At 58.1% G+C, this 24,553-nt stretch overlaps 2 protein-coding genes across 2 annotated transcripts; both read right to left on the bottom strand.

Annotated features, from left to right (window-relative positions):
- Positions 1 to 1,815: 1,815 nt before the first annotated feature.
- Positions 1,816 to 8,100, bottom strand: LOC137446736 (INSYN2B protein-like). The gene is made up of 3 exons (XM_068149691.1): positions 6,562 to 8,100; positions 4,184 to 4,258; positions 1,816 to 2,228 (listed from the first exon to the last, which is right to left on the bottom strand). Exons 1-3 carry the CDS (start codon positions 8,070 to 8,072, stop codon positions 2,018 to 2,020), a joined length of 1,797 nt encoding a protein of 598 aa, XP_068005792.1. The 5' UTR covers positions 8,073 to 8,100; the 3' UTR covers positions 1,816 to 2,017.
- Positions 8,101 to 19,213: 11,113 nt separating this feature from the next.
- On the bottom strand, positions 19,214 to 24,029 carry SMIM20 (small integral membrane protein 20). Its single transcript, XM_068149328.1, has 3 exons — positions 23,864 to 24,029; positions 20,976 to 21,032; positions 19,214 to 19,643 (listed from the first exon to the last, which is right to left on the bottom strand). Exons 1-3 carry the CDS (start codon positions 23,970 to 23,972, stop codon positions 19,606 to 19,608), a joined length of 204 nt encoding a protein of 67 aa, XP_068005429.1. The 5' UTR covers positions 23,973 to 24,029; the 3' UTR covers positions 19,214 to 19,605.
- Between the last annotated feature and the right edge of the window lie 524 nt (positions 24,030 to 24,553).

Genomic DNA, 24,553 nt, shown 5'->3' with positions numbered 1-24,553 from the left:
CTGGAGAAAAGGAGGCTGAGAGGAGACCTTCTGGCTTTCTACAGCTCCCTGAAAGGAGCTTGGAGCCAGGTGGGGGTCAGTCCCCTTTCTATATCCTTGTGGGGTCTCCCCTCCAGCTCCTGGCTCAGCTGTCCATCCCCTGCCCCCTTGGCTGGTGCGGGCCCATGGTGACACTTCCCAACAGCAGCTCTGCTGTTCTGGGGTGGCCTTTCCTGGCCAACCTGGTGGCAAGGGCAGTGCCTGGCACGTGCCCAGGCACAAGTGGCCTCACGGCCGGGAAGTGCTGCTTCACCAGACGTGCCCCTGGCTCTGCTGCCGGGGCTGTGCTGGAGCCCAGCCCTGGAGCTCAGCACTGGAGCTCGGCACTGGAGCATGACTCACGTGTGACTCAGGCAGGAGATGCACACGAGGTTGCCTTTGGTATCATCTCCCTCCTAGCCTTTGTTCCCAGGCTGTGTGACTCAGTGCCAGAGAAAGCAGGAGTAGAAAGAGCTGCTGGGCTCTGCTGGGCTGGGTGAGGAGATGCTGGGTGCTGTGGCACGGACTCATGTGTGCTGTGGGTGAAGGGGAGGTTTCCTTTGGCTGTGCCTCACTCCCACCCACCTACCACTCCCCCTCCCGCACGCCAGCTCTGCTGGGCTCCAGAAACGGTGTCTGGCAGCTTCTCTGGTGCCATTTCTCATTTCCATGCTGCAGCTGCATCCTCTGCATTCAGCCTGGGGTCTGAGCACCTCAGCCCAGGCTGCTCCAGCAGCTCTGCTGCCAGGAAGGTCTGCTGGGTTCAGCTTTGAGCCACTCACTGCAAGAGGGACGTTGAAGTGCTGGAGCATGCCAAAAAGGGGCAGCAAAGGTGGTGAAGGGTCTAGAGCACAAGCCTTGTGAGGAGCAGCTGAGGGAACTGGGGCTGTTCAGCCTGAAGAAGAAGGCTCAGGGGAGATCTCACTCTCTACAACTCCCTGAAAGGAGGTTGGAACCAGGTGGGGGTTGGTGTTCTGAGGGACATGGTTGAGTGGTGACCTGGCAGTGCTGGGTAAAAGGGTTGGATCCCATGATCTTAAAGGTCTTTTCCAGTCAAAATGATTCTATGATTCCATGGTGGCAGAGGCTGCTCAGGGTATGGCACATCCCAGGGGGAATGTGTGGAGCACTCACTGCACCTCTCTCTGTGTACCCCTGCTGCCCACTGCTGTCACTGGCTGCTTTGAACCCCCAGCAAAGCACCTCTGAGTTTCTCCTCTCGTGGGCAGCCTGGCAGAGGCTGGCATATTTGATCTGCTAACTCTTTTGTCCCTGTAATTATCCAGTGCATCCTGCAGCCAGAGAGGCCCTGAAGTGGGGAGAGGATTTCCAGCCCCCACAGCCCTGAGCAGCCCTGGGCACAGGGAGCCTCTGTCAGGTTCAGCTCCTGCCCCTCCACCCCCCACCCCCTGAGATGCCTGCTGGCAGGTGATATGTGCCTCTCAGGACCCCCACCCAGCCAAGAGGTTTTGGGGACACGGCCAAATGGTCCCAGATTTTCCACCATCCCTGAGCAGCGCTGCAGGAGGAATTCTCAGTGCTCCTGGGTAGCCTGGTTGCTGCTGGAGGGCCAGGTGAGCAGCCCACGCAGCGATGGGCACTGCTTTCAGCCTGGAAGCACTGAGGCTGCAGCCAGCCCTCGGGGAGCCCCGAGGCAGAGGAGGGCTCAAGGCTACTCTGACTGAGGGCTTGTGGGCGCCTGGGACGGGGTGAGCAGGGGAACAGCTGCTGGCCCCCTCCTCATGTCGAACAGAAGTGCACAGGTGGGAGAGGATGTAAGAAAAATATTGTCTCCGTGGAATTTATTGAACTGTGAGCGAGTACAGCAGTCGTTGGGCTCGCCGCAGGTACCAGGGCTGCGGGTACCTCAAACGGAACGGTCCGAAGTAGAAAAGCTGGTGCTACCCAAACCCTGCCGTCGGAGGGAGGGAGAGGAGGAAGGAGACGTGGGCAGAGGGTCAGTGCTGGGACGGTGCCCCCGCGCTCCCGGCCTGCTGGCTCACAGGAACCAGAAGCATTTGCGCCTGGATTTCTTGGCGTCCAGCTTTGCCGGCAGCTTCGCCACCGGCGACGGCTCCTGCCTGGGCGATGAGACGGCTCCTGGCGCTGCCGCTGCCACCGCTGCTGGGGAGCCTGTGGCCGTGTCGCCCTCGATATGGCTCAGCACCTGCTGGAAGCGTCCCTCCTGCTGCCGGAAATCGTGCTCCACGCTGCGGAGAGCGGGCACAGGGCTCGGTGTTAGAGGGCATTGCCCACTGCAGCGCCCTGCGTGCCACGGCTCTGCACCCTGCTGCCCGCCTCCGCCTCTGTGCCCCACAACACGGTCCCGGGCTGCTCAGCTCCCTCCACATCCCCAGGGAGCTTCAGTCTCCTGTAAATCCCCAGAACACATCCCCAGGGAGGTTACTCCCTTCCCTGGTAACTGCAGGACACACCCCCAGGGAGCTCATACCCATCATAGCCCCAGGGCATCCTCAACAAGGTAAGCACGAAGGCTGTGGACCTGCTGGGTACCCTGTAGTCACTAGCCATGAGAAGCACGAGTCCCCTGATGACATTTCTGCACCACAGGACCACGAAGTGCTCTCCCAAATAGGACACAGTTTCTAGTGGTGCTGCTCTGTCCCCCCGGGCTTGCAGGGTCCCTGCCAGCCAAAGCAACAGCTGCAAAGACTTTGCCCATGACTGGGAGCTAGCACTGCTGTGGGAGGACGAGATGAGGGTCTTTTGGGTCCCAGTTAGCAATGAGACCCCAGGATCCCTTTGGATCCCACAGCAGTGGGAGAAACGTGCAGGGGCTGTGCTGCTGCCTGTCACACCCCTGGTGAGGTGAGCAGTCAGGGTGCTGTGGGTCTGGGGAGGTAAGGGGGGAGCTGTTCCCAGACCTCGGATTTCCTGCAAGTGCCAGAGCCCTTGGGTGACCCTGCAGCACTGCACAGCACACAGCCATGTGCTGTGATGCTTCCTCATGTGGAAAGCAATCCATCCCCTCACACCAGCCACGTCCCATCGGATCAGCCAGGTGCTCTGTGTGTGTGCCAGGACCACGCATCCCATTGGATCAGGGAGATGCTGTGTGTGTGACCCTGGACCACACATCCCATTGGATCAGGGAGCTGCTGCCATGTGTGCCAGGGCCATGCACACAGCACAGCTGCCCTGCACACGGGGAGCTCCTTGTGAGCCCCCATTCATCATGCCGACGCTTCCTGTCACCTCCTATCACCTCCTGTCACCTCTCCCTCTGAGGACACCGATTGTCCTCAGCTATTTCTAGGAGAATGGGTGAGCAGCAGCAGCCAGCCCTGTAGTGGAGACTGTGACTGCACAGCACAGGCACAGCTGAAGGGCTCAGGGACACTTCATGCATTGCCCTGGGACACAGGCAGCTCTGTTCCCTGCTCTGGGCCATCCCTGGGGCTGGTGCCAGGAGTTCTGTTCCAGTCTTGGCATCCTGTGCCACCCCTGTTCCCTACATCCCACCGAAGCTGCTTCCTATCTTGTGGACAGCACTGGAGCCCAGAGCAAGACCCCGATGGTTACTGGGAACTACCTCCCCAAGATGTGGCATCTTTCCCCACCTCGATGCCACGTGGAGAGGGACTCATCAGACCCAATTAGCACTGACAGCCCCTGTGAGCCACAGCAGGGGACCTGCTGGTGTAGATAAGTGGGGAGCAAGGGGGGCAGAAGCATCAGATGTTCCTGCCTGCACTGGGAGGGCAGGAGCCACCTCTCCCTGAAGATCCAGTGGGCTCTGAAGTGAGAAGGCAGCACGACAAATGGCTTCCATGCCCTCACCTACATCTGATGCTGGGGAAGCAGAGCCAAGGTCCCACGGTGCCAGCACCTGGCAAGGGGAGGAAACCCCTGTGTTGCCAGCAGCCCATTGGCAGCATCAGTGCAAAGCTGGCATAGGGACAAGCCTGGACTTGGAGTGAACAAACAGGACCACCCAGCAGCCACCAGTGAAGCTTTCCCCAGTAAGTGGCTTTTAGAGAAGATAAATGCTCTGCCATCAAGATGGAGCAGCTCTCCCTCCAGCTGCAGCCAGGATCCATGTCCATGAAAACCATCCCACCACCTCCTGGGAGCAGGAGCTGCTCCCTGCCTAGATAAAGGGACACCACGCTGGAAATGTGCCGGTGCCAGAGCTAGCTCTTACCTGTAGATGATGCAGGCACAGTCCCGGCAGGTCCCGCAGTTGGCAATGTCTTGCCCGGTCCGGTACGAGTGTCTCCTGTGGCAGAGAAGTGCTGTGAGCTTGGAGACCTGGCTTGGGGCTGTGCTGTGAGCCTGAAGACCCAGCTTAGGGCTGCCCGTGCCCCACCAGCTCCTCCTATACCCCTCAAATGCCACTTGAGCTCATACTCCAGCAGCCAGGACCTGGGACTTTCCTCCTTGGGACCCATCTCCTCTCCTCCTTGCCATTCAATCCTCTCTTTCCTGGGATCCAGCTCCTCTCCTCCTTCACATCCATCCCATCTCCTCCCTGGTCCCAGCTCCTCTCCTCCCCTATGATGCCTGCTTGATGCCAGGCCAAGAGTGGTGCCTCTGAGCTCTGCAGATTCCTCAGATGGGTGCAAACCAGAGACAGGCAAGGCAGGAGCCCCAAATCCTTTGTGCTGTGTCTGCCTCATTTCATCTCCACCCCAGAGCGATGCCCCATGCCCACAGCCACCCCTTGCTCGTCGTGGTGTACTTCCCCACACACGGTGCCACAGAGGGAGCAGGACCATGGGCAGCATGAGGTGGCAAGACAGACGGGCACAGGGAGATGCTCCAGACTAATGATCAGCCTATGCCAAACTTGGGATTTATCTCTTTTTGAAGCTTTGGCACAGAGCATCCTCCTCCTCCTGCAGAAAGGTGCACTGGACTCTGGGGAGAGCCAAAGTGCAGTCTCCTTCCCACTCTCCGTGGGAGGTCTCTGCACCCTGAGTGTTTCTGCTGCTGGTGCATGCCCAGGCCAGCTGCAGTGTGCAGGGGGCACACACCATGCTGCCAGTGCCAGCTGCTTGCCCTGCCACCTTCTGCCCAGAACTCTCTGGGGTGCCTGCTCCCCAGGACTGGCTCTGAGCTCTGGTCCCACCACACAGACTGAATGCCTCATGTCCCTGGTGTGCCTGCTGCCTGCCAGCAGCACATCACACTTGATGCCCTGTGAGCATAGGGTGTCCATGGCTGCAGCACCCCAGTGACACAGGGGATGGGCAGCCACGGGGTGCCAGGGACCAGCAGTGAACATCTTGCCTGGGCACAGTAGCAGCCTGGTACTCCCCTGAGCTTAGCCTCCACATGCCACCACTAGCCCCAGTTTCAGCTGCTGGAGGGGAGCCACCACCTCCCTAGAATATGGTCCCCAATGTCTCTCCTTGCTGAGCAGCTTCTTCTTATGTGCCTTTGGCTTTGCAGTCCCCCAAGCTCCCAGCGTGCCAGGACTGTGCCAGGGCTGTGCCAGGAAGCTGTTTGCAGACTCCTAGCACTGCTGGTGGATGCTCTCCACTGGTGCCCTGACTCCAGTCACCTTAAGAGGTGTAAGAAAAGAGCCCTGAGCAATACTTTTGGTCATCCTTGGAGCCCACCTCCACATCTCCATTCCCTCCTCAAGCAGAGCAGGTGGCAGCTTTTGGGGGACAGCTGAGAGGACATCCCCATGTCCCACATAACAGTCACATTTTCCTGCTGAAATCTTCCTCCTGCTACTTGACCTTGATCACGATTGTTCTCAGCCCTCAGAAAGTAGGTCTTTTAATGCACCAAATTCTGTCTTACAATTGGGATTATACTGTTGGCACATAAATGAGATCATGATGCCTTTTATATAGACATAAAGCACACAGATGTGTGTGTGGGGTGTGTGTGTGTGGGGATCCAATTGGGAACAACCTGTGCCTCTCCACTGGGATGAGAGCTCATCCCAGGACAGGTGTGAGGTGGTGGTGGACACCTGGACCCTGCGAGGACACATGACATAGAATCACAGAATTGTCAGGGCTGGAAGGGACCTCAGGGACCACCCAGTTCCAACCCCCACTGCAGCAGGTTGTTCAGAGCCACGTCCAGCCTGGCCTTAAAAACCTCCAGGCAGGAGGATCTCCCTGGGCAACCTGTGCCAGTGTCTCACCACCCTCATGGGGAAGAACTTCTTCCTAACATCCCATCTGAATCTCCCCACTTCTGCTTTTGTTCCATTCCCCCCAGTCCTATTCCAAGTCTCAGCTCCTGGTGACTGGTGGGCATGTCAGCTGTGCCAGCACCGGGCTGGGGACCCAGCTCTCCTTATCCCCCTGACCTGCAGCCCCTATTTCCTTTTTTCACCTTTTCCTTGGGCATGGGGAGGGCACTGCAAGCACAGTGAGGTATGGTGGGCAAGATATCATACCAAGACACAGTGCCATGGATGGCAGCTCTGAGCTTCTCAGAGGGAAACACATCTGGGAGGCAGCAGCACCCAAATCTCTGGCACAGACCCCCATCCTCCACCCATGTCCCCCTCCCCTGCTGGCTCATCAGCCCCCAGCTCCGTCCCTGCCCGCTCACCCGTCCCGCTGGGCCTCCTTCTTCTCCAGGTCCTGGATGACGTCCAGCAGCACCCGGATGGTTTGTTGGCTGGTCTCCAGCACCCCTTCCAGGGACTGCAGCTGGGATTGCAGGTCCCCCTGCTCCCCAGGCCCCCGTGGGCCCTCTCCCTGAGATGTCCGGCTGTCCTCGTCCCCTGCTGGTGGTCCCACTGGCCCCTTGGTCACCACCACCAGCTGCAGAAGGTCCTGGACATGGCGCAGTGTCTCTGACTGTTCAGCAGTGAGGCAGGTCTGCCCGTGTTGAGGGACCTCCAGTGCCTGCCCAGATGGCTGCATGCCCACACTGGAGCACTGTGGGGTTGGGTGCAGCAGCTCCCTGGGCCCATCTGGTCCTGCCCGGTTGTGCCCAGGCTCGGTGGTGTGTAGCCGGCTGCAGATGCCGTGGGGGTCCGGACGGCCGAGTGCAGCTGGTGTCTTCTCTGGTGCTGAGGTGGCAGAGCCATGCCAGTTTGGCAATGGCAGGACAGGGTTTGGCGAGGTGCAGCAGGGCCCCCCCCATGGCGAGTGGCAGAGCTGGTGCTGGGGTGGCGGGGGGTCCCGCAGGGGGTTGCCCTGAGCTGGCTGGCAGAGGCCGTGGGTGTCCGTGGGAGGGGTGCTCTGCTGGCAGCGTAGTGAGGGCTGGGCTGGTGGGTGCCCACGAAGCAAGCTCCGCTCTGAGTCGCTCCGGCCGAGCCCCCGCGGCTCCGCGGATGGCCAGGGCTGACTGCAGGGCACGGAGGCCGGGCGAGGGGGAGTCCCGCGGCTGCCTCCACGATTCCCACGGAGCTGGGTGCAGGCTGGGAGTGGCGGGCAGGGTTCGGGGGCACAGCTCTGCACCGTGGAAGTGCAGCGGGCAGCAGGGCACCCAGCCGTGCCTGGATAGGGGGGACAGGGATCCCTGGGCGGTGGTGGTGGTGGTGGGCCACGACATACTGTGGCATGCTGGGTGAGGACTGTGGCATGATCGCGCGTAGGGAGGCTGCCGGACACCCGCGGGGACACAGCCCGGCTGGCACCTGGGCACCGGGCACTCCCGGCGGCGGCAGCAGCGGCCAGTACCGTGTCGCCCGTCACATCGCAGACGCTCTTGCTGCGGGGCTGGGAGGCCGGGAAGGGCTTCTGGAGGCTGGGGGAGGTCTGGATGGCGGTGCTCATGCACGCCCTGCGGGGCATGGGCAGCGTCAGCGAGCCCGGCTGCGCCTGGGGCCAGCTGCGGCGGGAGGCACGGAGAGCCGCCGGCTCAGGGGCGTCCCTGGGGGGCGGCGAGGCACGGGGGGTGTTGGGGCCCGGGGGGGGGCTGGCCGCCCGCCCCACGCCGCCCTCCACTAGGTCCTTAAAGCGGACCTGCTGCGTGCGGTTGCGCCGGCGCTTGAGGCGGGTCTCGATGTCGGGCGAGTCGCGGTTGAGCAGCACCGAGCGCACCGTCATGGCTTTCTCCTGGCTGCCCTCGCCGCCCGCGGCCGGGCCGGGCACGGGCTCCCGGCTGACCATGGCTCAGGGTCCCGGGGCCGCTGCGGCGGGGCGCGGGGGGCCGAGCAGCGGTGGCCGGAGCCCTGAGCTGCAGCCGTCCCCGGAGCTCCCCGGGGCAGCGGGTGGCCTCATCCCGCGCCGCCACCGCCGAGAGGGGATGCTGGGCGGGAGGCGAGCGAGAGGCTCACCGGGCATGTCGCCTCGCCGCCCCGGCCCTGCAGCCCCTGCTCGCCTCCCTGCCCGCCCGCCGGAGCCGGCAGCCCATCGTCCCGCTGCCGTCAGCACTGCCAGCGGCGAGCTGCCCGCGGTGCCGGCTGCCGGCCGTGCCTCCCCATGGCTCCTGGGCTGCGGGACCTGCGGGAGCAGAGAGAGGTGGGTCAGCCTCGGTCCCACGGTCCCCCGAGGACTGAGCGTCCCCCGCGTGTGGCGGTGCCTGCGGAGCCGCTGTCCCCTGCGCGCTCCCCGCCATCAGCAAACGCGAAGAGACAGGCTTTGATCTGCGGCGCTGCCTCCTCAGCACAAAGCGAGGAGGGAAGAAAGAAACCCCTTTAGCATAAACACGTTATGAGTTCACAGCTCAAATCAAGCAGAAGCGGCCGTTAAAAATAGCTCCTGCTCGCTGGGGCTGGTGCCTTGTGTGCGGGGCGCTGGCGGCAGGAGGGCAGGCGTGGGGCAGGCACAGGGAGCTGCAGTGTGGGGGCAAGGGGTAGAGCCGGGCTGGGCAGCAGGGGCTCCTGCCTGGGATGGACAGGCACAGGGCACCACCTGGACACGGGGCACCGACTCTGTGTGGGGTGAGACAAGGTGTGGGGCACCCAACCTGTGTGGGGCATGGTTGGAATAGACATGGAACCCACCCCATCTGTGGGACAGGGTTGGACTGGGCATAGGAAACCTGTCAGGCACGATGCATGGCTGGACTGGGCACAGAGCACTTGTCATGTGTGGGGCACAGCTGGTCTGAGCACAGGGCAAGGCCACACTGGACATGGACCTGCCATGTGTGGGTCATGGCCATAGCAGACACAGGGGACCCATCATATGTGGGGTGTGGCTGGGTTGGTAATATGCAGTGCCAGGGTCAGGGCAGGAGAGATTGACATGCCAGCCCCAGATGGCAGCAGCAGAGCTTCACTTGGCAATTCGATCTCCCAGCATTCAAACTCTACAAACACCCAGAGGTACCTGTGGCATGGGCAAAGAGTGGATCAGTGTGGGTTCCCCAATGGCACAGACTCACGCCCTCACCCCTCAACAAGTCCTGCATCCCACATTCCTGTGCCCCCTGCCCCAGACCACAGCCCACTGCTCTGCCAGGGCCCCCACACCCTCTTTGGCACATTGAGGTGGGAGCTCTGCAGTCCCCCTGCTCTCACTGCAGATGAACACATGGCCCCAGCCAGCCCCCCCAGCCCCACTTATTGTCTTGCCTTGTTCCTGCTGAACCAAAGCTGCTGACTCAGCACAGTGGCCTGGAGTCACCATGTGCTGGTAGTGACCAAACTTCCCAAGTGCCAAGCATGCTGGTGCCTGGTGACTCCCCAGATGGCCCCAGCAGAGCAGGGGGCTCCTGCAGCCCTTCAGCCCCTGCCCAGGCCCCCTGTGTTCATCGGGATGCTGCTCCACACCCTACCCAGCCGCCTGGCACTTCTCTTCCTGAGCTTGGAGCTGTGCCCAGACACTGGGAGATGTTTGTAAGGCAAGACGCAACCAAGATGCAGCGAAGGGATGGGGCACCTTGTTAGTATGGGCAGCAACAGGCTGAGGAGAGAGCTGGTTTGGGGACAGAGCCAACATTGCGTGCCCTTGTGCTCGCTGCAGCCCCACGTTCACACCTGCCAGTCAGCACCTGACACGGGGCAGGGGCTGTGCCAGCACCCACGTGGCATCCCAGAGCCTACTGGGACAGATGGGGGCTGTGGGGCCCCCACCTTGAATACTGGGTTCAGTTATGAAGCACTCAATGCAAGAAGGACATTGAGGTGCTGGAGTGGGTCCAACGAATGACAATGAAGCTGAAGTGTCTAGAGCACCAGCACTGTGAAAAGCAGCTGAGGGAACTGGGGGTGTTCAAGCCTGGAGAGAAGGAGGCTGAGGGGAGACCTTCTGGCTCTCTACAGCTCCCTGAAAGGAGATTTGAGCCAGGTCAGTGCTGGCCTCTCCTACCGAGGAACAAGTGATGGGACAAGAGGAAATAGCCTCAAGTTGCACCAGAGGAACTTTAGGCTGGACACAAGGAACAATTTCTTCCTCAAAAGGGTTGTCAAGCCCTGGCCCAGGCTGCCAGGGCAGTGGCTCCTGGGTGTCCCCATCTCTGCAGGGGTTTCACAGCTGTGTAGATGTGGTGTTGAGGGACATGGTTTAGTGGAGAACTGGCAGTGTTGGGTTAAGGGTTGGATTTGATGATCTTTAAGGTCTTTCCAACCAAAACAATTCTGTGATTCCATGCTCCACTCCCCAAGGCCCTGCCACAGTCATAGAGTCATCTCTCCCTAGCTGGTACCTGGAGCTTGGTGCCCCCCCCAAACACAATTCCCACTTCAGCTTCTCTGGCTGTCCCTATGCCAGGTAAGGCAACGTGCTGGGTGGCAGAAGAGTCCAGCTGACACCTCTCCATGACGAACCAGCCTCCACAGCTGGGCTGAGCACCCCCGAAGGGCAGCCTGTGTGTGGCCAGCCTGCTCTGGAGGCTTCCTTAACGAAAGCACTAACGGACACGGGGCAGAGAGTGCCAGGAACTGTTCAGACAGCTGGGCACAGGGCAGGAGCACTTCTGGCACAGTTTGAGCACAGAGCAGGGACTTCAGCAAGCCATGGCTGACAGCAGAGCAATCCGAGGCCATCGCACTGCCTACGCAGCAGACGTGTGGCTGCCACTCAGCGGGGCCTCCGTGGAGGCACCCGAAGCACACCACTGAAGAGATCAGAGGCAAGGCACAAGGACAAAGAACAAGTCTATAAATTATACATGCACCAGCTCCACTTGGGAGAGGCTCTGAGCATGTCACAACCCAAAAGCTGGGACCCTCCCACTTGTCTCCCTGCATCTGCTCTACAGCATAGAATCACAGAATCAGAACTGTCAGGGTTGGAAGGGACCTCAAGGATCATCCAGTTCCAACCCCCCTGCCATGGGCAGGGACACCTCACACCAGGTCAGGCTGCTCATGGTCAAATGAAATCCAAGGAGACCTCACTTCAGCAAAGAGTGCCCTCAGGAGTACCCTTATCAGACAGAGCAGTGGTAAAATCCTGGTGTGGGGAGCCAGAGGGGCATGGGTGAGCTGGTACTGGCTGGGGCACACAACCAGCAGCCTCAGGCAGGCTGAGGGGAATGGGCTTGGAGCTTAAGTAATAACCACTGAAGGACGGCAGCATATACCAGCCATGCCAGTCACACAGGGCCACGGAGAACATGGCTCATCAAACTGATTTGCTGCCTGTTTTGGTGAGGTTCCAAGTTTGATCAGTGGAGGTAAAAGCCTCAACGGAGCAGCCTTGGATTTCTGTGAGGCATTTGACATTTTGACAAAGAAAGCAGAAAAACGTGAGAGCAATGTGGCACACATTAAATGGATTAAAACTGGCTAACCAGCATGTCTCAAGACATAATCATCCAGAGATCATTGCCAATTAGCTGTGCTCCTGCCCTGGTCCTGTGGAGGCACAGCCGGGCCCCGCGCAGGCGCTGCCTGTCACTGACCTCGCAGGAGAAGCTCAGCACGGAGCAAATGTGTGGATTGCACCAAAGCTGAGAGAAGGGCAAGGAAGGAAGGGACAAACAGAGAGCCACACGGGGAACAGGAAGCAGACACTGGGCAGGATGGGTCTCAGGCTCCTCTGGCTGAGCAGCAATAAACTAGGGGCTGGGAAAGTCCCAGGAGGAACTTTCTGAAAGGGTAAGGCTGGCTGGAGCTAGATCCATTCGGAAAGGATCTGCATGGGGATGGATCCTCCATCATAGCAGTTTTTTAAGGTCTGAAGGTTTTCTCCTCTAGTTCATACAGGTGTTATGAGAGCATGAATAAGGTGAGACAGCAGGTTGCATCAGAGGAGGTACAGGTAAAGTCAGATGTCACTATGCCACTCCTGTGATGCAGTAGACACCAGCACTTCAGTGGCCCCAGCTGCAATGACATCCCTTTTGCTGAGTGAGCCCAGAGCTGAGGAACTGTCAGGAACTGCCTCCCATGACCCAGCCACAGACACCAAATCAGGTGTCAGCTCCCATCCAGTCCCCAGGCTCTCCTCACTCCCCAAAAGCATCAAACACTCCTCAGAACAATGGGGATTTGTGACTCTGAATCACCAGCCCAGCTGCCATCCCCTGCCCCTTCAGATCCATGAACCTGCTGTAGTGGGACCCAAAAACCTGGTCCTGCATCACCAGCCTTTGTTTTGCCCATGCACTGTCACCTGCAGCCTGGAAAGGGCTTGTGACTCTCCCCTTGCAGAGCCAGTGGCCCCGGGGGACATTCTCCTTTGGCCAGTACTGGCTGATGGTGAGAGAGGGCACTAAATCTTCTGGTTTTGAGATTCATCTTGCATGGGCTGCAGGACTGATCTTGGAGGAACAGAGCTCTGTTTCACACTGTCCTGTCTGGAAAGTTACCTGCATCCACCAAAAATACTGCAGAGCAGAGGGAAAGCCTCTTCCTTCTCATCTCTTCCTCCTGATTCAATGGACATCGGTGTCCTGTGGGACAGACCAGCCTGGGACTGGTGAGGCTGCTGGGCAGACCCCTGCAGGACCGCAGGCATTGATGGAGAGTCGCCTGTCCCCCAGCCAGCTTTGTCCCTTTTCCCACCCATCCTCCACCTCTTCCTCCCAGTACTATCTGTGGCAGAGGGAAAACCAGAGCAGACACATAAATCTTCTCCTCAAGACGCAGGAAGCCAGGAGATTAGATTTATGAGAGAGGAAGTCATATTCTCCTGGAACTGCAGAAGAGAACAGCTAATTACCCAGCTCCACTCGCTGGGTACAACAGCTTCTCCTGGGACAAAACCTTTGCTTTTCCCAGTCTCTGGAAGGGTGAGGTGCTGCTGGTGACAGAGGATGGCACCGAGGATGAGGCATTTGCTCTCAGCAGGGAACCAGGCAAGAGCCAGGTCCACGACACATCACTCAGCAGCAGAGATTAATCCTGCCGTGGCTCCAGGAAGACTCAATGTGTCTGTACTCAGCTTGGAGCATCTGTGGGGCTCAAGGGTGGAGGACTAAGAGCATTTCTTTGGGCAGCTAGCAACCCCAAGATCTGGTTTCTTGCTGGGGGAGCGCCACCTTGACGCCAGCTCATGCCCTAACCTCATGGTTCTCTTGGAGGCTCTTCCAGAGCCAGCTGCTCAGAGGCTCACAGCCCTTCTTGTTTCCTGCAGACACTTAATCAGGGCCAGTTTAGCTCTGACTGTGCTCCTGCCAATATGGTGCTTCCGCTTGAGCAGCTCTTCTCCCTTCCCAGCGCTCAGCCTTTGTGCACTGGCAGTGAGGACACATCCAGCCACATCTTGCTGTGCTCAGCAGGCCCAGCCCCACTTATGTCCCCAAGGTCTGCTCTCCCCTGTCTCTGATGGTCCTTGCAGGCTCTCTCCAACCCACAGTGCTTCACCTCCTCCCTTCTGCACTGCGCTTGGTCTTTGGCTCTGCTCAAACCCCTCTGGGACTGCACAGAAACGCTGGGGTTGGCCCAGCTGAGGATGGTGGGCACAGTCCCCTGCAGCTCTGGCAATGTCCCAGGTGCCTGGTGCCCCATGGCATCCCCAGCCCCTGGGCTTCCAGGCAGTGCCACTGACCCTGGTTCTCCGCTGCGTCAGCTGGGGCCTGGTGCAAGTTGCATCTCACAGGAACTGGAGATCTGCTCATCTCTATTTAGGTCACTGGCTGAAGTGCTCTGCAGGAATATTAGTCACTCCTCCAGCCACAGGGCCCAGGAGAAGACTCTCATTGCCTGGCCAGAGCAGGGATCTCCTGTCACCCACCTTCCTGCAGCATCAGCACCCCTAGGGCACCCTATGGACACCTCCCAGGGCTGCCTAAGGTGCCTGGCCACCCTCGCCCCATGGCCCACGGCCAGTGCCCCGTGGAATGGGTCCTGTCAGTGAGGGAAGGAGAAACAACAGCCTCCTCCTGGCACACAGAGGTCATCAACTTCAAGCACATCACTTCTGTCTTTCAACTGCAGATACGCCAGTGCTGTCAGATGGAGACTCTCCACGGTCAGGAGACACAGTGAAGTACAAAGCCTTTGCACAAAGCTTTTGGAAGCCTGCAGAAGCCAAATTATTCCTCTGTCTCCCATGGATGCTAATACAGCTGTCACAGCAGTAGTGTCTCTGTTCTCCCTGTACCAGCTTGCTCTCCTGCCCCTCTCTGCCAGGCAGAGGAGCAGCAGTGCCAGTGGTTAAGAGAGACATGAAAAGGTAGGGTGACCTACCCAGAGGAGCACAGGCAGACTGAGGCAGACAGCCTGCTTTGGGTGAGGTCAGGAGGAGGTTGTTTCATGTCCCAAGACTTCCCTCAGCTGTTCCACAGCAGTGTCCGTGGCAGTCTGCAGCTGGGCACCACGGCTCAGCACTGTTCTCAGGGGCTACAGAAGAGATCACCACGGGGGGAAGAGAAACACCCTGCTGGATGCTTCCCTCCCAGTGAATGTGGTGTGGGCCACATCCTGTTCCTCTGAGTGCCAGAGATGTATGGCTGTATGGACATGGGAAATGCTTGATGCAGAGACCTGGCCTGGGTCTGTCAGCACCTCTGGCATGGGCTATTCCTGCAGCGACTACAGGACAAGGGAAGGAGGACAGACTCAAAGGCTTTTGGCCACAGGAGACATGGCTCATCACGAGAGCTCCCACAGCTCTGTGCTCTCCTGAGAGGAGCATCCTACCTCTTGGAGCTCAGCGCTTGGGCACCCACCAGGAGCGAGCAGAGCAGCCGGCCAGGCTGGGGAGCCCTGGCAGGCAGGGACTCTGTGCTCCTTTGCATGCCAGAAATCACAGTAAAGAGCCACAAGCTGTGCTCAAATCTCATTTCTGAAGAAAGCTAAAAAGGTTTCACCACTCAGCAGCCCACAGAGGTGGCTGCACTGCCCTGGTCACCCTGCACATGCCAGTCCAGGCTCCCAGGCTCAGCCCCAGGCACAGCTCCCCTGGCAACCCCATACCCTGCCACGGGGCAGCCCCCATCCCACCAGCATCAGCTGCAGTCCTGGCATCAGCACTGGAGGCTGCTGCGGCTGCAGCCTCCCAGCACAGAGAGGGAGAATGTGGTTTCAGAATACCAATTTCTGCCTTTAAGTGGATTTCCAAAGCCACGTAGCAGTCACAGCCCCCCCCCCCCCCCCCCCCCCCCCCTTTATCTTCATGCGCTTTAGACAACACTGGCTGCCAGGGGAACTGAGGAATTAGCAACTGTCTTTCTTTGCCGTGTGCCTTGGTTTCTGCACCCACCGAAGAGCTAGGACTATGAGGACCATCTGTGAGAGCAGCAAGAGAGCCCCTGTCCAAACGCACTGCTGGGGCTGAGGCGGTGTTGTTACTAGGGACGGGAGCAGACCCGCTCATCATTTGTGGCCTCTGGATGCTGCTGTGCTGTTAAACAGTTCCAACTCACAAAGAAGGCAACCTCAGCCTAGAGGAGCTGCTGCGGTTACAGCTGCTCCTCCAAACACACTGGAAGGGCTGAACCCTTCCCGCAGAGGGGGAGAGCTGGGAAGCGATGGCGGGTGCCAGCCTCAGCCCGGCTCTGCCCGGGAGCCACTTCCCGCGGCTCTGCAGCCGCAATCCTTGGGCAGCACCAGCAGGGAGGGAGCGCAGCCGGAGGTCCCCAGTGCCCCCTGTCACCTCAACTGTCCCAAGGGGCTCACTGCTGTCATCTCTGGGAGGTGCTGGGTGTGGAGGCCGCCAGGAGCTGCAAGCTAGTGTGGAATGCTCTGTGCCCCCGAGAGAGCTCTGTGCCTCTGAGAGCAGGCTGGCAGCCCAGTCAGCACCTGCCATCTCCAAGTGGGCATATGCTGGCAAAGCCCAGGTCCCGGTGACTACTCGTACGTGTCCACCTCGTGGTCTGAACACAGAAAGGGAGCCATGGAGACCTATTCTCCAAGCTCCCCCAAACATCCCTGTGCAGAGCTAGCTGCAGCTGTAACTGGGGTTCTGGTGTATTCCCACGGACCGGAGCAGCCCAGAGAGAGGCACCTTCCTATTTTCCAGGAAGCAGCTGGGGCTGTGCCCGGCTCTGCTCCTGCTTCAGCAGCTGCCAGAGCCCCACCGGCAGACACAAAGGCCTTGAACGCAGAGCACGGCGCTGGGAGCAACGTGGGCTGAATTCCTTCAGCGCCAGCAGCCGTTCCCTTGGCCGGCGTCACCACGGCGTGCGGTACAGAAAGTGACATCCCTGGGATCACGCGTGTGCATGTGTCAACCCCACACAGCCCCGCTGACGGACGCGTCTCCTGCCGAGGGGGAGCAGAGCTCTGCCTGCCAGCCAGGCTGGCGGCTCCTGGACCGCTGATCCCCCGCATCGCGTACCCGGAGCCGCTCGGCAAGCGGAGGTGCCGTGGGCCAGGGTGGCACAGCAGGCAGCGGGGTTGTGGCACAGGGCTCGGTCCTCGGGGGTCTTTGGCCCCTCTAACGCAGCAGCTCTCAGCACAGATTTATCTGCTTCAGCCACACGCACCACCGCCCCCAGCACGGCTGTGTGCCCCGGGGACCCTGACAGCGGTTTGCTAGCTGCAGGGTGCCAGTGGTCACCTCAGAACAGGGTGCCAAGCATCGGGTGCCCGGCATTAGGTTGCTTGGTGTGGGGTGCCACTGGCTAGCCGCCTCTGTGTCGAGCGCTCAGTGCAGGGAGCCTGGTAGGGTGAGCACTGTGGGGTGCCATCAGCCACCTCGGTGTGGCGTGCACAGCGTAGATTACTGAGTACCCAGTGTAGAGTGCCTGGCATAGAGTTCCGGGTGTGGGGTACCACCGGCCTCGTGCCTTTCGCTCTTCCCCGGGCATCTCCTGCTCGCTGTGGGGGACCGGGGAGCGCCGTGACCCGCGGCACCACAAGGCATTGGGGCTGCCGATGTCACCCGACCCCGGGCATCACGCACCGGCGGCGGGAGGCAAGGGGCACCGCAGACTTTCCCTGCTGCCCCCATCCCTATTCCTTGCCCGGATCCCGCCGGTCTCAGCGCATCCCGTCGCGGGTGTTCGAACCACCCCGGCGCCCCCAGGGTCCCCGCCCGCCGCGGTTCCTTCGTTTCGAGGCTCCCGTAATCTCCACGGTTCCCGGCCCCGGGTTCTTCCCCTCGCCCTGGCCGCACCGTCCCGGGTCCCGGTCCCCGCCCGGGTACTACCGCGGCTCTCCCGGTGCGGCGAGCGGTGGCCGCAGGGCCGCTGCCCGCAGATCCCGGCCCGGCAGCCGCCCAGCCCCGCCCTGCTCCGTTCTCCTGGCCGGTAGCGGCTCCGCTCCCCAGCCCGCCCGGTACCTGGTGCTCGACGGTGGCGCGGGTCCGGGAGCGGCAGGCGCTGAGCGGCGGGCTCGGGGCACGACGAGGCGGAGCCGCGCGGGCTCGCCGGTACCGGGGCGGAGTCGGCTGGGACAGGGCGGTACCGGGGCGGGGCCGCAGCAGAGGTGGGCGGGGTCGGGGGTGCCCGGGCGGAGCCCCGCGACGGCGTGCCGAGCCGAGCCTGCAGCCCCGGTACCGGCAGCGCTCTCCCGGGTCCTGCCCGAGCCAGCTTCCCAGGGAGGTGAGATGCCTGCACGCCCGGAGCAGCAGGTCCCCGGTCCCGCGGGCACCCAGCACGGCTTCACGAGGCCGAGCAGAGCTTCACCGACCTGGAGAAGGGCTCCGGGCAGCGGTCGCCCTGGGTGGGGCTGCAGGCGCCGTGGCCGGTCCGGTGCTTAGGGCCAGGCACAGCTCCTGTCTCCACATTACCCCGCAGCCAGAAGCAGCTCCATCGCCCGGGGAAGGACTCGTGAAGGCAGCCGCAGCCGGTGACCTGGGGTCCCTGTGGGACCTCTGTCGTGTGCAGGTACTGCTGGTTCTGCTGCCTGCCAGGTCTGTGGCTTCACTTTGATGTGTAAAGGACTAGGATCTCTTGGGCCCCATATTCCAAGGGGGATGCTGAGGCGCGGGAGTGTGCCAAAAGAAGGGCAGTGATGCTGGTGAAGGATCTAGAGCACAAATCTTCTAAGAACAGTTCAGGGAACTGGGGTTTGTAAGCCTGGAGAGGAGGCTGAGGGGAGACCTTCTGGTTCTCTACAACTCCCCGAAAGGAGGTTGTAGCACAGTGTGGGTTAGTCTCTTCTCTCAAGGAATAAGTGAGAGGACAAGAAGAAATAGCCTCAAATAGCCCCCAGGGAGGTTTAAGTTGAACATGAGGAACAATTTCTTCCCCAAAAGGATGGCCAAGCCCTGAACCAGGCTGCTAAAGGGAGTGGTGGAGTCCCCATCCCTGCAGGGGTTTCAAAGCCATGTGGGTGTGGTGCTGTGGGACATGGTTTAGTGGTGACCTGGCAGCAGCACACCTCTCATTTCACCAATCATGGAGCTGGGACAGCCTAAAGATCAAGCAGGGTCTTTGCCACTGTGCAGAGCCCAGAATCCTGGTCAGCCCATGCCATCACCAGAGCTTGTCCAGCAGCAAAGCTGTGAGCACCCAGAAGAGGACTGGAGTGAAGGACTGTTTGGCACCCTGCCTTAGCAGCAGCTCAGACATATTAACCTCCAGAAAGTAGCCAAAATGCACTTAATGCACTTACCTCCACATATTGCCTTAAATTACAAGTTACAGGTGTACACTACAGCAAGTGTGTCTGCATCCTCCACTCTGTCACAGCAGGTGTCAGAGCTGTCCCACCCCTGAGGTGGGATGTGTGGGATGGGGTGAGGAAGGGCTGGCTGCAGGGCAGGGGTTGGGTGGTGCAGGAGGAAAGGTCTGGAGGTCAGGGGAGGGAGATACCACAGCAGGTGAGGGGGGGCCCCGGGGCAGGTGGGTGAACCTGCCTGTGGCAGGTTAAACCTCCAACATCCACTTGCAAAGCAAACTTTAGAAGTCCACAGTGGTCTGAAAGGGAGCAATGTTAATGTGCAAATGTACACTCCTTGCACTGATCTCTCCAGTAGATCCTCATCAGATTTTCACAACAAACCCAGGAAAAAAAGTAATTCTCAAAGCAGGGAGGAAAGCTGCAGTGTTCTGCAGGATTTATTCTGCTCATGATTTATTCTACAGATGTTTACAGATTAACAAAGAAAACCCCACACCAAACCCAACAGTAGAATACTTTATCTTCCCTTTTCTCAAGGGAATTTGGATTTCACTTCTAAGCTCAGGAATCATTCAGCTCTCCATCAGTCTGTGCACTACACCCCAGCATCCTCTGTCAAAACGAGCATGCTTTTCTCTCTTGGGATTCCAGCCTGTAACCTTTGCTGCTTCTCATGTGCCCACAGAGCATGTCCAGAATTCTTCTCCAGCCACACCCAAAGACAGACTTCAGTGAAAGAGGAAACAGCTGAAGACTCCATCTCTAGATTTGCCTTCCAACACAACCAGCCAGCAACATCACTTTCTTCCAAAGGGATCAGACCACACTTTTAAGCCTACAAATCAGATATGAGAACAGCAGCAGTTCATAACCAGACTGTTGGGAGAAAAATAAGCCAAACACACACACACAAATTGGTCTGCTGCTCCTACCTTGTGTACAAAGCAACTCAAGAACCTAACAATTTCTGCACTGAACTCACAACTCTGCATAAGCTTGCAAAATAACTTTAGAAAGACAACCTCACCTTCATCTTAAGCTTCAGATAAGGGGGGGGGGGGGAAAATCTATCACACTCCATAGCCTCACAACCACCTAGAATTGCACCTTGCATTTGAATTTGTTTACATCTCACTTGCAGCAACTGGATCCTGTGACTTCCTGTCAGCAGCTGAATGCAGATGAAAAGGTTATACTGAGGAGAACTGTCCATCAAGTAGCTGTGTGTTGGATAAATGGGCCAGTGCAGCCCTCTCTAATGTGTGATAAAAAATAAAGGCAGGATTACCAGGCCTGTGTTTCCTAATACCCTCCCTAGTGCTCTTCAGCATTTCACCACTTTCCTGGAAAGTAGGTCCTGCACTGATGATTTAATTGGTATGTGTAGTAAGGACGTGGCATTAATCCCATCTGGTTTCCTCCTGCTGCTGATGTTAGGCTTTTCCACAGCTAGGAATACACAGCCTTCTAGCATGCTCAGATCTGAACTGTTTAATCTAGACAAGCACTCCCATGTCTTCAAACAAGAAGTGCCAGCCTTGCATAATGAACAGCCAGATCCATTACCTATGAGACAACACGCTGCCAAGGACAAGCCTGCCATACTTCAATTTCATTCCCCTCATCTGCTCTTCTATGCCTTCTACTGGCAACAGCAGGGATCAAAAAGCTATTAGCACTGCAATCCAAAATGTGTGTAGTGGATTTCTGCCCCTGCCCATGAGGCTAGAAGGTACTGACAAAGAGCTGATGAACTGTGTTCAGCTGAGTTGTGAGGCGGCGTTCCACAAACCCAGGGTGCAACTGGGCACTCTTAACAGCTAGAGCTCAGCCCATCCACGGCTCTTGCTTGCTGTGGGCTGCTTCTAAAGTGGATTTCAGGTGTGGAAACTGGCATCTGTTTACAAAAGTATGAAGGTAACAGAGTATCTGCATTTTATTTGGCCAGTTATGTCAATTTAAACCAAGTTTCATTAAACCCACGAATTTCAAGTGAAGAATTAGCCTGGGGAAAAAAAAAACCCACCCAAAATTTCCTGCTAAGTTTATTATGCATGCAACCTTGGAATATATTCTTCACTGAGTTATTTTAATCCATGGAAATATGCAGGTCATACTTCAAGAAGGGCTTGAAACCAGTCAGTGCAAACACAGGAATCAAGTATACCTGCAGGCTGAATATCCTCTTGAACAATACCAGCTCGGTTTATTCTCTGTTCTTTCTCTGGAAAACAGAACCAGAAGGACACTACTCAAAAAAAAACCCAACCCAAAACCCCAAAACCAACCAAACAAAACCAAACACCACCACCAAAAACCCAAAGAAAATACCAGACACCTTGGCTGAACCCAATAACATAACACTGAAATTTGTATTCACTCTGGGTGCTACGCAGTAGAACTGGTGAGTCTCCACCTCCACGATGTGAATGTAGGACTCCACTGAGAATCAAACAGCCAGTCTGCTTCGAGAGACTACAAACAATAAGATAATCATCTTCAAGTAATGGCTTTTGCCTTTAGCAAAAGATGCCAAAACACCTGCCATGATCCCATCACTTAAGCTGTGAGCGGTGCTTTTAAGAGCTATCACTCGTGCACTCAGCATAAAACTCTCCTCAAGGTTTGGAAGCTGGATTTAGACCAGACACCACCCCATGAGGGCGGTGAGGCTCTGAAACAGGTTGCCCAGAGAAGTTGTGAAGGTTTCAAGCCTGGAAGTGTTCAAAGGCAGGCTGGATGGAGCCTTCAGTAATTTGGTTTAGCAGGAGTAAGGAAGTAAAAGTTGTAACAAGGTTTCTGTAGGTGAACCTGCAGAAGGATCATTATTTTTTTTACTGCCCAGGGAGGTGGTGGAGTCACCGTCCCTGGAGGTGTTCAAGAGGGGATTGGACGTGGCACTTGGTGCCATGGTCTAGTCATGGGGTCTGTGTTGATAGGTTGGACTCGATGATCCTCGAGGTCATTTCCAACCTTAGTTATACTGTGATACTGTGAGATGCCCCTGCCCATGGCAGGGGGGGTTGGAACTAGATGATCTTTAAGGCCCCTTCCAACCCAAACAATTTGATGAGTCTATGACTTAGTCTTTCCAGAATCAGTGATCTCCATTTTCAGGCCCTGAAAGATCTTATCACAAGCAGACTTCATGACAGCATCTACAAACGTCCAGCTTCAGGCCCAGTGTCCCAAGATGCAGGAACACTGAGTATTCATCCACAGCTCAAGCCATGGGGCATGTGAGCTCCTCTGGAAGTTGACAGATAGTTTACTACACTTTACTCTGAAAAATCAAATCCTTTGTGCCCCAAAGGTTAAAACACTCCCACTAAAGCTCAACTGTGAAATTCCACCTTCTTGTCTAGAGTGTTAGGACAAGGAATTCTCTGTCTTCTCTCCCACTTCAGCAGTGATCATCAAGAGAAGAATACAGGAAATGATTGCAGGTGAGGTCAAAGGAGGGTTTGAGCCACCAGCAACAAAGAAAGTTTGGAGTCAGGTATTAAGTGGCAAGTTTCAGCACTTGCTAACTGTGCATCACACATCTTATCTGCTAAATGAAGAGTAAAAAAACCCCTAACCTGCTAGGGAATATTTGCTCACGTAACTCACAGGTACAGAAGAGGAAGCTGCCCACTAGTTGTGTCTTTCCCCTACTGCTGAATCACACTTCTAATGTCCTATTTTTAGAGAGTGCACCATAAGCAACAATGAGTTAAGAACAGGATTTAAAAATAGGAGCACGGGGCAGAAAAGAGTCTGTGAGAAATTTCCAGCTTCAGAAACGTAATTCCCTCAAATAATAACAGAAAAATTGCTCGCAAGTTACATTTTACTTCAGCTTCGATGCAAAGCTACAGTCTCTCTGAGATCAGTAACTGTGTCACCCTTTTCTGCTCTAAACCTCTGTGGTTGTCTCAGCAGTTTAACCACACGCATCTTCTGGCTCTCGCCAACAGCTTGCTTAACATGATAGAAGTGAAAGCAAGGGGATGAGGCTGGTTACAGCTGAACTCCTCCGCGCTTCCTTCGGCGCTGGTTAGGAGTGCCGAGTGCTCCCTCTACCTCTACCGCAGCACCGAGCGTCCGCCCGGAGCCTGCGAGGCATTGCACCCAATGCTTCAGGTACCTCCGGTTACAGAGCAAACCTCGGGCTTCAGCACTTTTCCTTTGTCTCTGGCAGGAAAGCGGAGCTTTCCTCAGCAGCCAGTTTCAGACAAAACCCTGCAGCCCGAGACCAGCTCTGGCAAATCGTGACAATTGATAAAGAATTTGTTCTCACATTTTAAGCTCAGCTTTTCAACTGCAGGTGGAAAACGTAACTCAAACTACTCCATAGAATCAGAGAACAGTTTGGGTCGAAAGGGACCTTTCACGGTCAAAAAGTTCAACATCCCTGCAGTCAGCAGGGACATTTGCAACTAGAGCAGCTTGGTCAGAGCCCCAGACGACCTGACCTGCAATGACTCTAAGGATGTGGCATCTACCACCCCTCTGGGCAACCTGGGTCAGGGTCTTGCCACCCTCATCACGAAAGATCTCTTCCTTCTACCTAGTCTGAATCTACCTTCTTTCAATTTAAAACATCACCTCTTGTCGTGCAACAGGCTCTGCTAAAAGGTCTGTTCCTATCTTTCTTATTGGTCCCCTTAAGTACTGAAAGGCCACCAGAAGGTCTCCCTACAGCCTTCTCTTCCCCAGGCTGAGCGACCTCAACTGTCAACCTGTCCTCACAGCAAAGGGGATCCAGCCCTCGCATCCTAACTTCTTTAACTGCATCCCAATCCTCCTCATCACTGCAGAGAACAGCTAAAGGATGTTCATAAGCACATGCTGGCAAACTACTTAAACCGAGAGTACTAGCAGTTGATTAGAAAAAATATATTATCTCAGGCGAGCAGAAAGCCTCTGGAGAGTTGCTGCCCCAGCGGCAGCCCCCAGCACAGCCCCAGCCCGGGCACGCCTGCCCTGCCCGCCGCCCCGCAGCCCTGCCGGGACACGATCGCGCTCACGGCCGGTCCCCGGCCGGCTTCCTCCCCCCGCCCAGGGACTCACTGTACTCCTCCGGCAGCAGCAGCGGCCGGAAGTAGATTGGGTAAAAGACCGCGGCCACCACGACCACGAAGCCACCGAAGATACCCACGGTGCGGGACAGCCCCGCCATCCCCGCCGGGCGCCGCCGCCCGGAAGCTCCCCGGGCTCCGCCTCCGGGGCGCACAGGAAGCGCAGTGGCAGCTGCGGACTTCGCCCCCTCGGTCCCGGCCCGGCAGTGCGCAGCGCCCCCCCGCGGGCCGGCGGGGCACAACGCGGTGCCGGCGCCCCCATCCTCGGTGAGGCGGAGATAGTACCGAGAACCCAGCCGCCGCGCTTTGTTGTGTTATGCCTGAGCCGGCGAGCGGTGACACTTCCCGGGCAGCCCCGGCCGCGCCACTCACGGTAGCAGGGAGGAGACCTTGCCCCGCCTTAGCCCTCGAAAGCCGCCCCGCGGCAGCACGTCGCTCGCCGGCGGGACCGGGGGGCTGCCCTGGGCGGGGGCCGCGCTGCCAGCGCAGAGCCGAGGCGTGACGGTGGGGACGAGAACGGGAGGAGCCCCCGTGGAGCCCCCGCGCCACGCTGCCGCCGGGAGGGAGGACGCGGCCCTGTGCCGGTGTCCCGCCCGGGACGCGCCGCTCCCGGGCCGCCGCCCGGTGCCTGTTGCGCTCGGGGTGAGCGGGGGACTTCGGGCTGCCTTACGGCGCGGCAGCC

This window comes from Melanerpes formicivorus, unplaced genomic scaffold (assembly GCF_026170545.1).
Source record: "Melanerpes formicivorus ecotype bairdi unplaced genomic scaffold, bMelFor1.0.p_v2 SCAF_18, whole genome shotgun sequence".
Lineage (NCBI taxonomy): Eukaryota > Metazoa > Chordata > Aves > Piciformes > Picidae > Melanerpes > Melanerpes formicivorus.
Note: the sequence above shows the minus strand (reverse complement) of the source record. Positions and strands in the feature narration are given on the sequence as shown.

Coding starts and splice junctions, on each gene's coding strand:
- LOC137446736 (XM_068149691.1), bottom strand. CDS start 8,072: ATGGTCAGCCGGGAGCCCGTGCCCGGCCCGGCCGCGGGCGGCGAGGGC. Junction 4,259..6,561: donor AAGGAGGCCCAGCGGGACGG/GTGAGCGGGCAG, acceptor TCTCTGCCACAG/GAGACACTCGTACCGGACCG. Junction 2,229..4,183: donor TGTGCCTGCATCATCTACAG/GTAAGAGCTAGC, acceptor CGCTCTCCGCAG/CGTGGAGCACGATTTCCGGC.
- SMIM20 (XM_068149328.1), bottom strand. CDS start 23,972: ATGGCGGGGCTGTCCCGCACCGTGGGTATCTTCGGTGGCTTCGTGGTC. Junction 21,033..23,863: donor GCTGCTGCCGGAGGAGTACA/GTGAGTCCCTGG, acceptor TCTGTTTTCCAG/AGAAAGAACAGAGAATAAAC. Junction 19,644..20,975: donor AGAGGATATTCAGCCTGCAG/GTATACTTGATT, acceptor TCTGATTTGTAG/GCTTAAAAGTGTGGTCTGAT.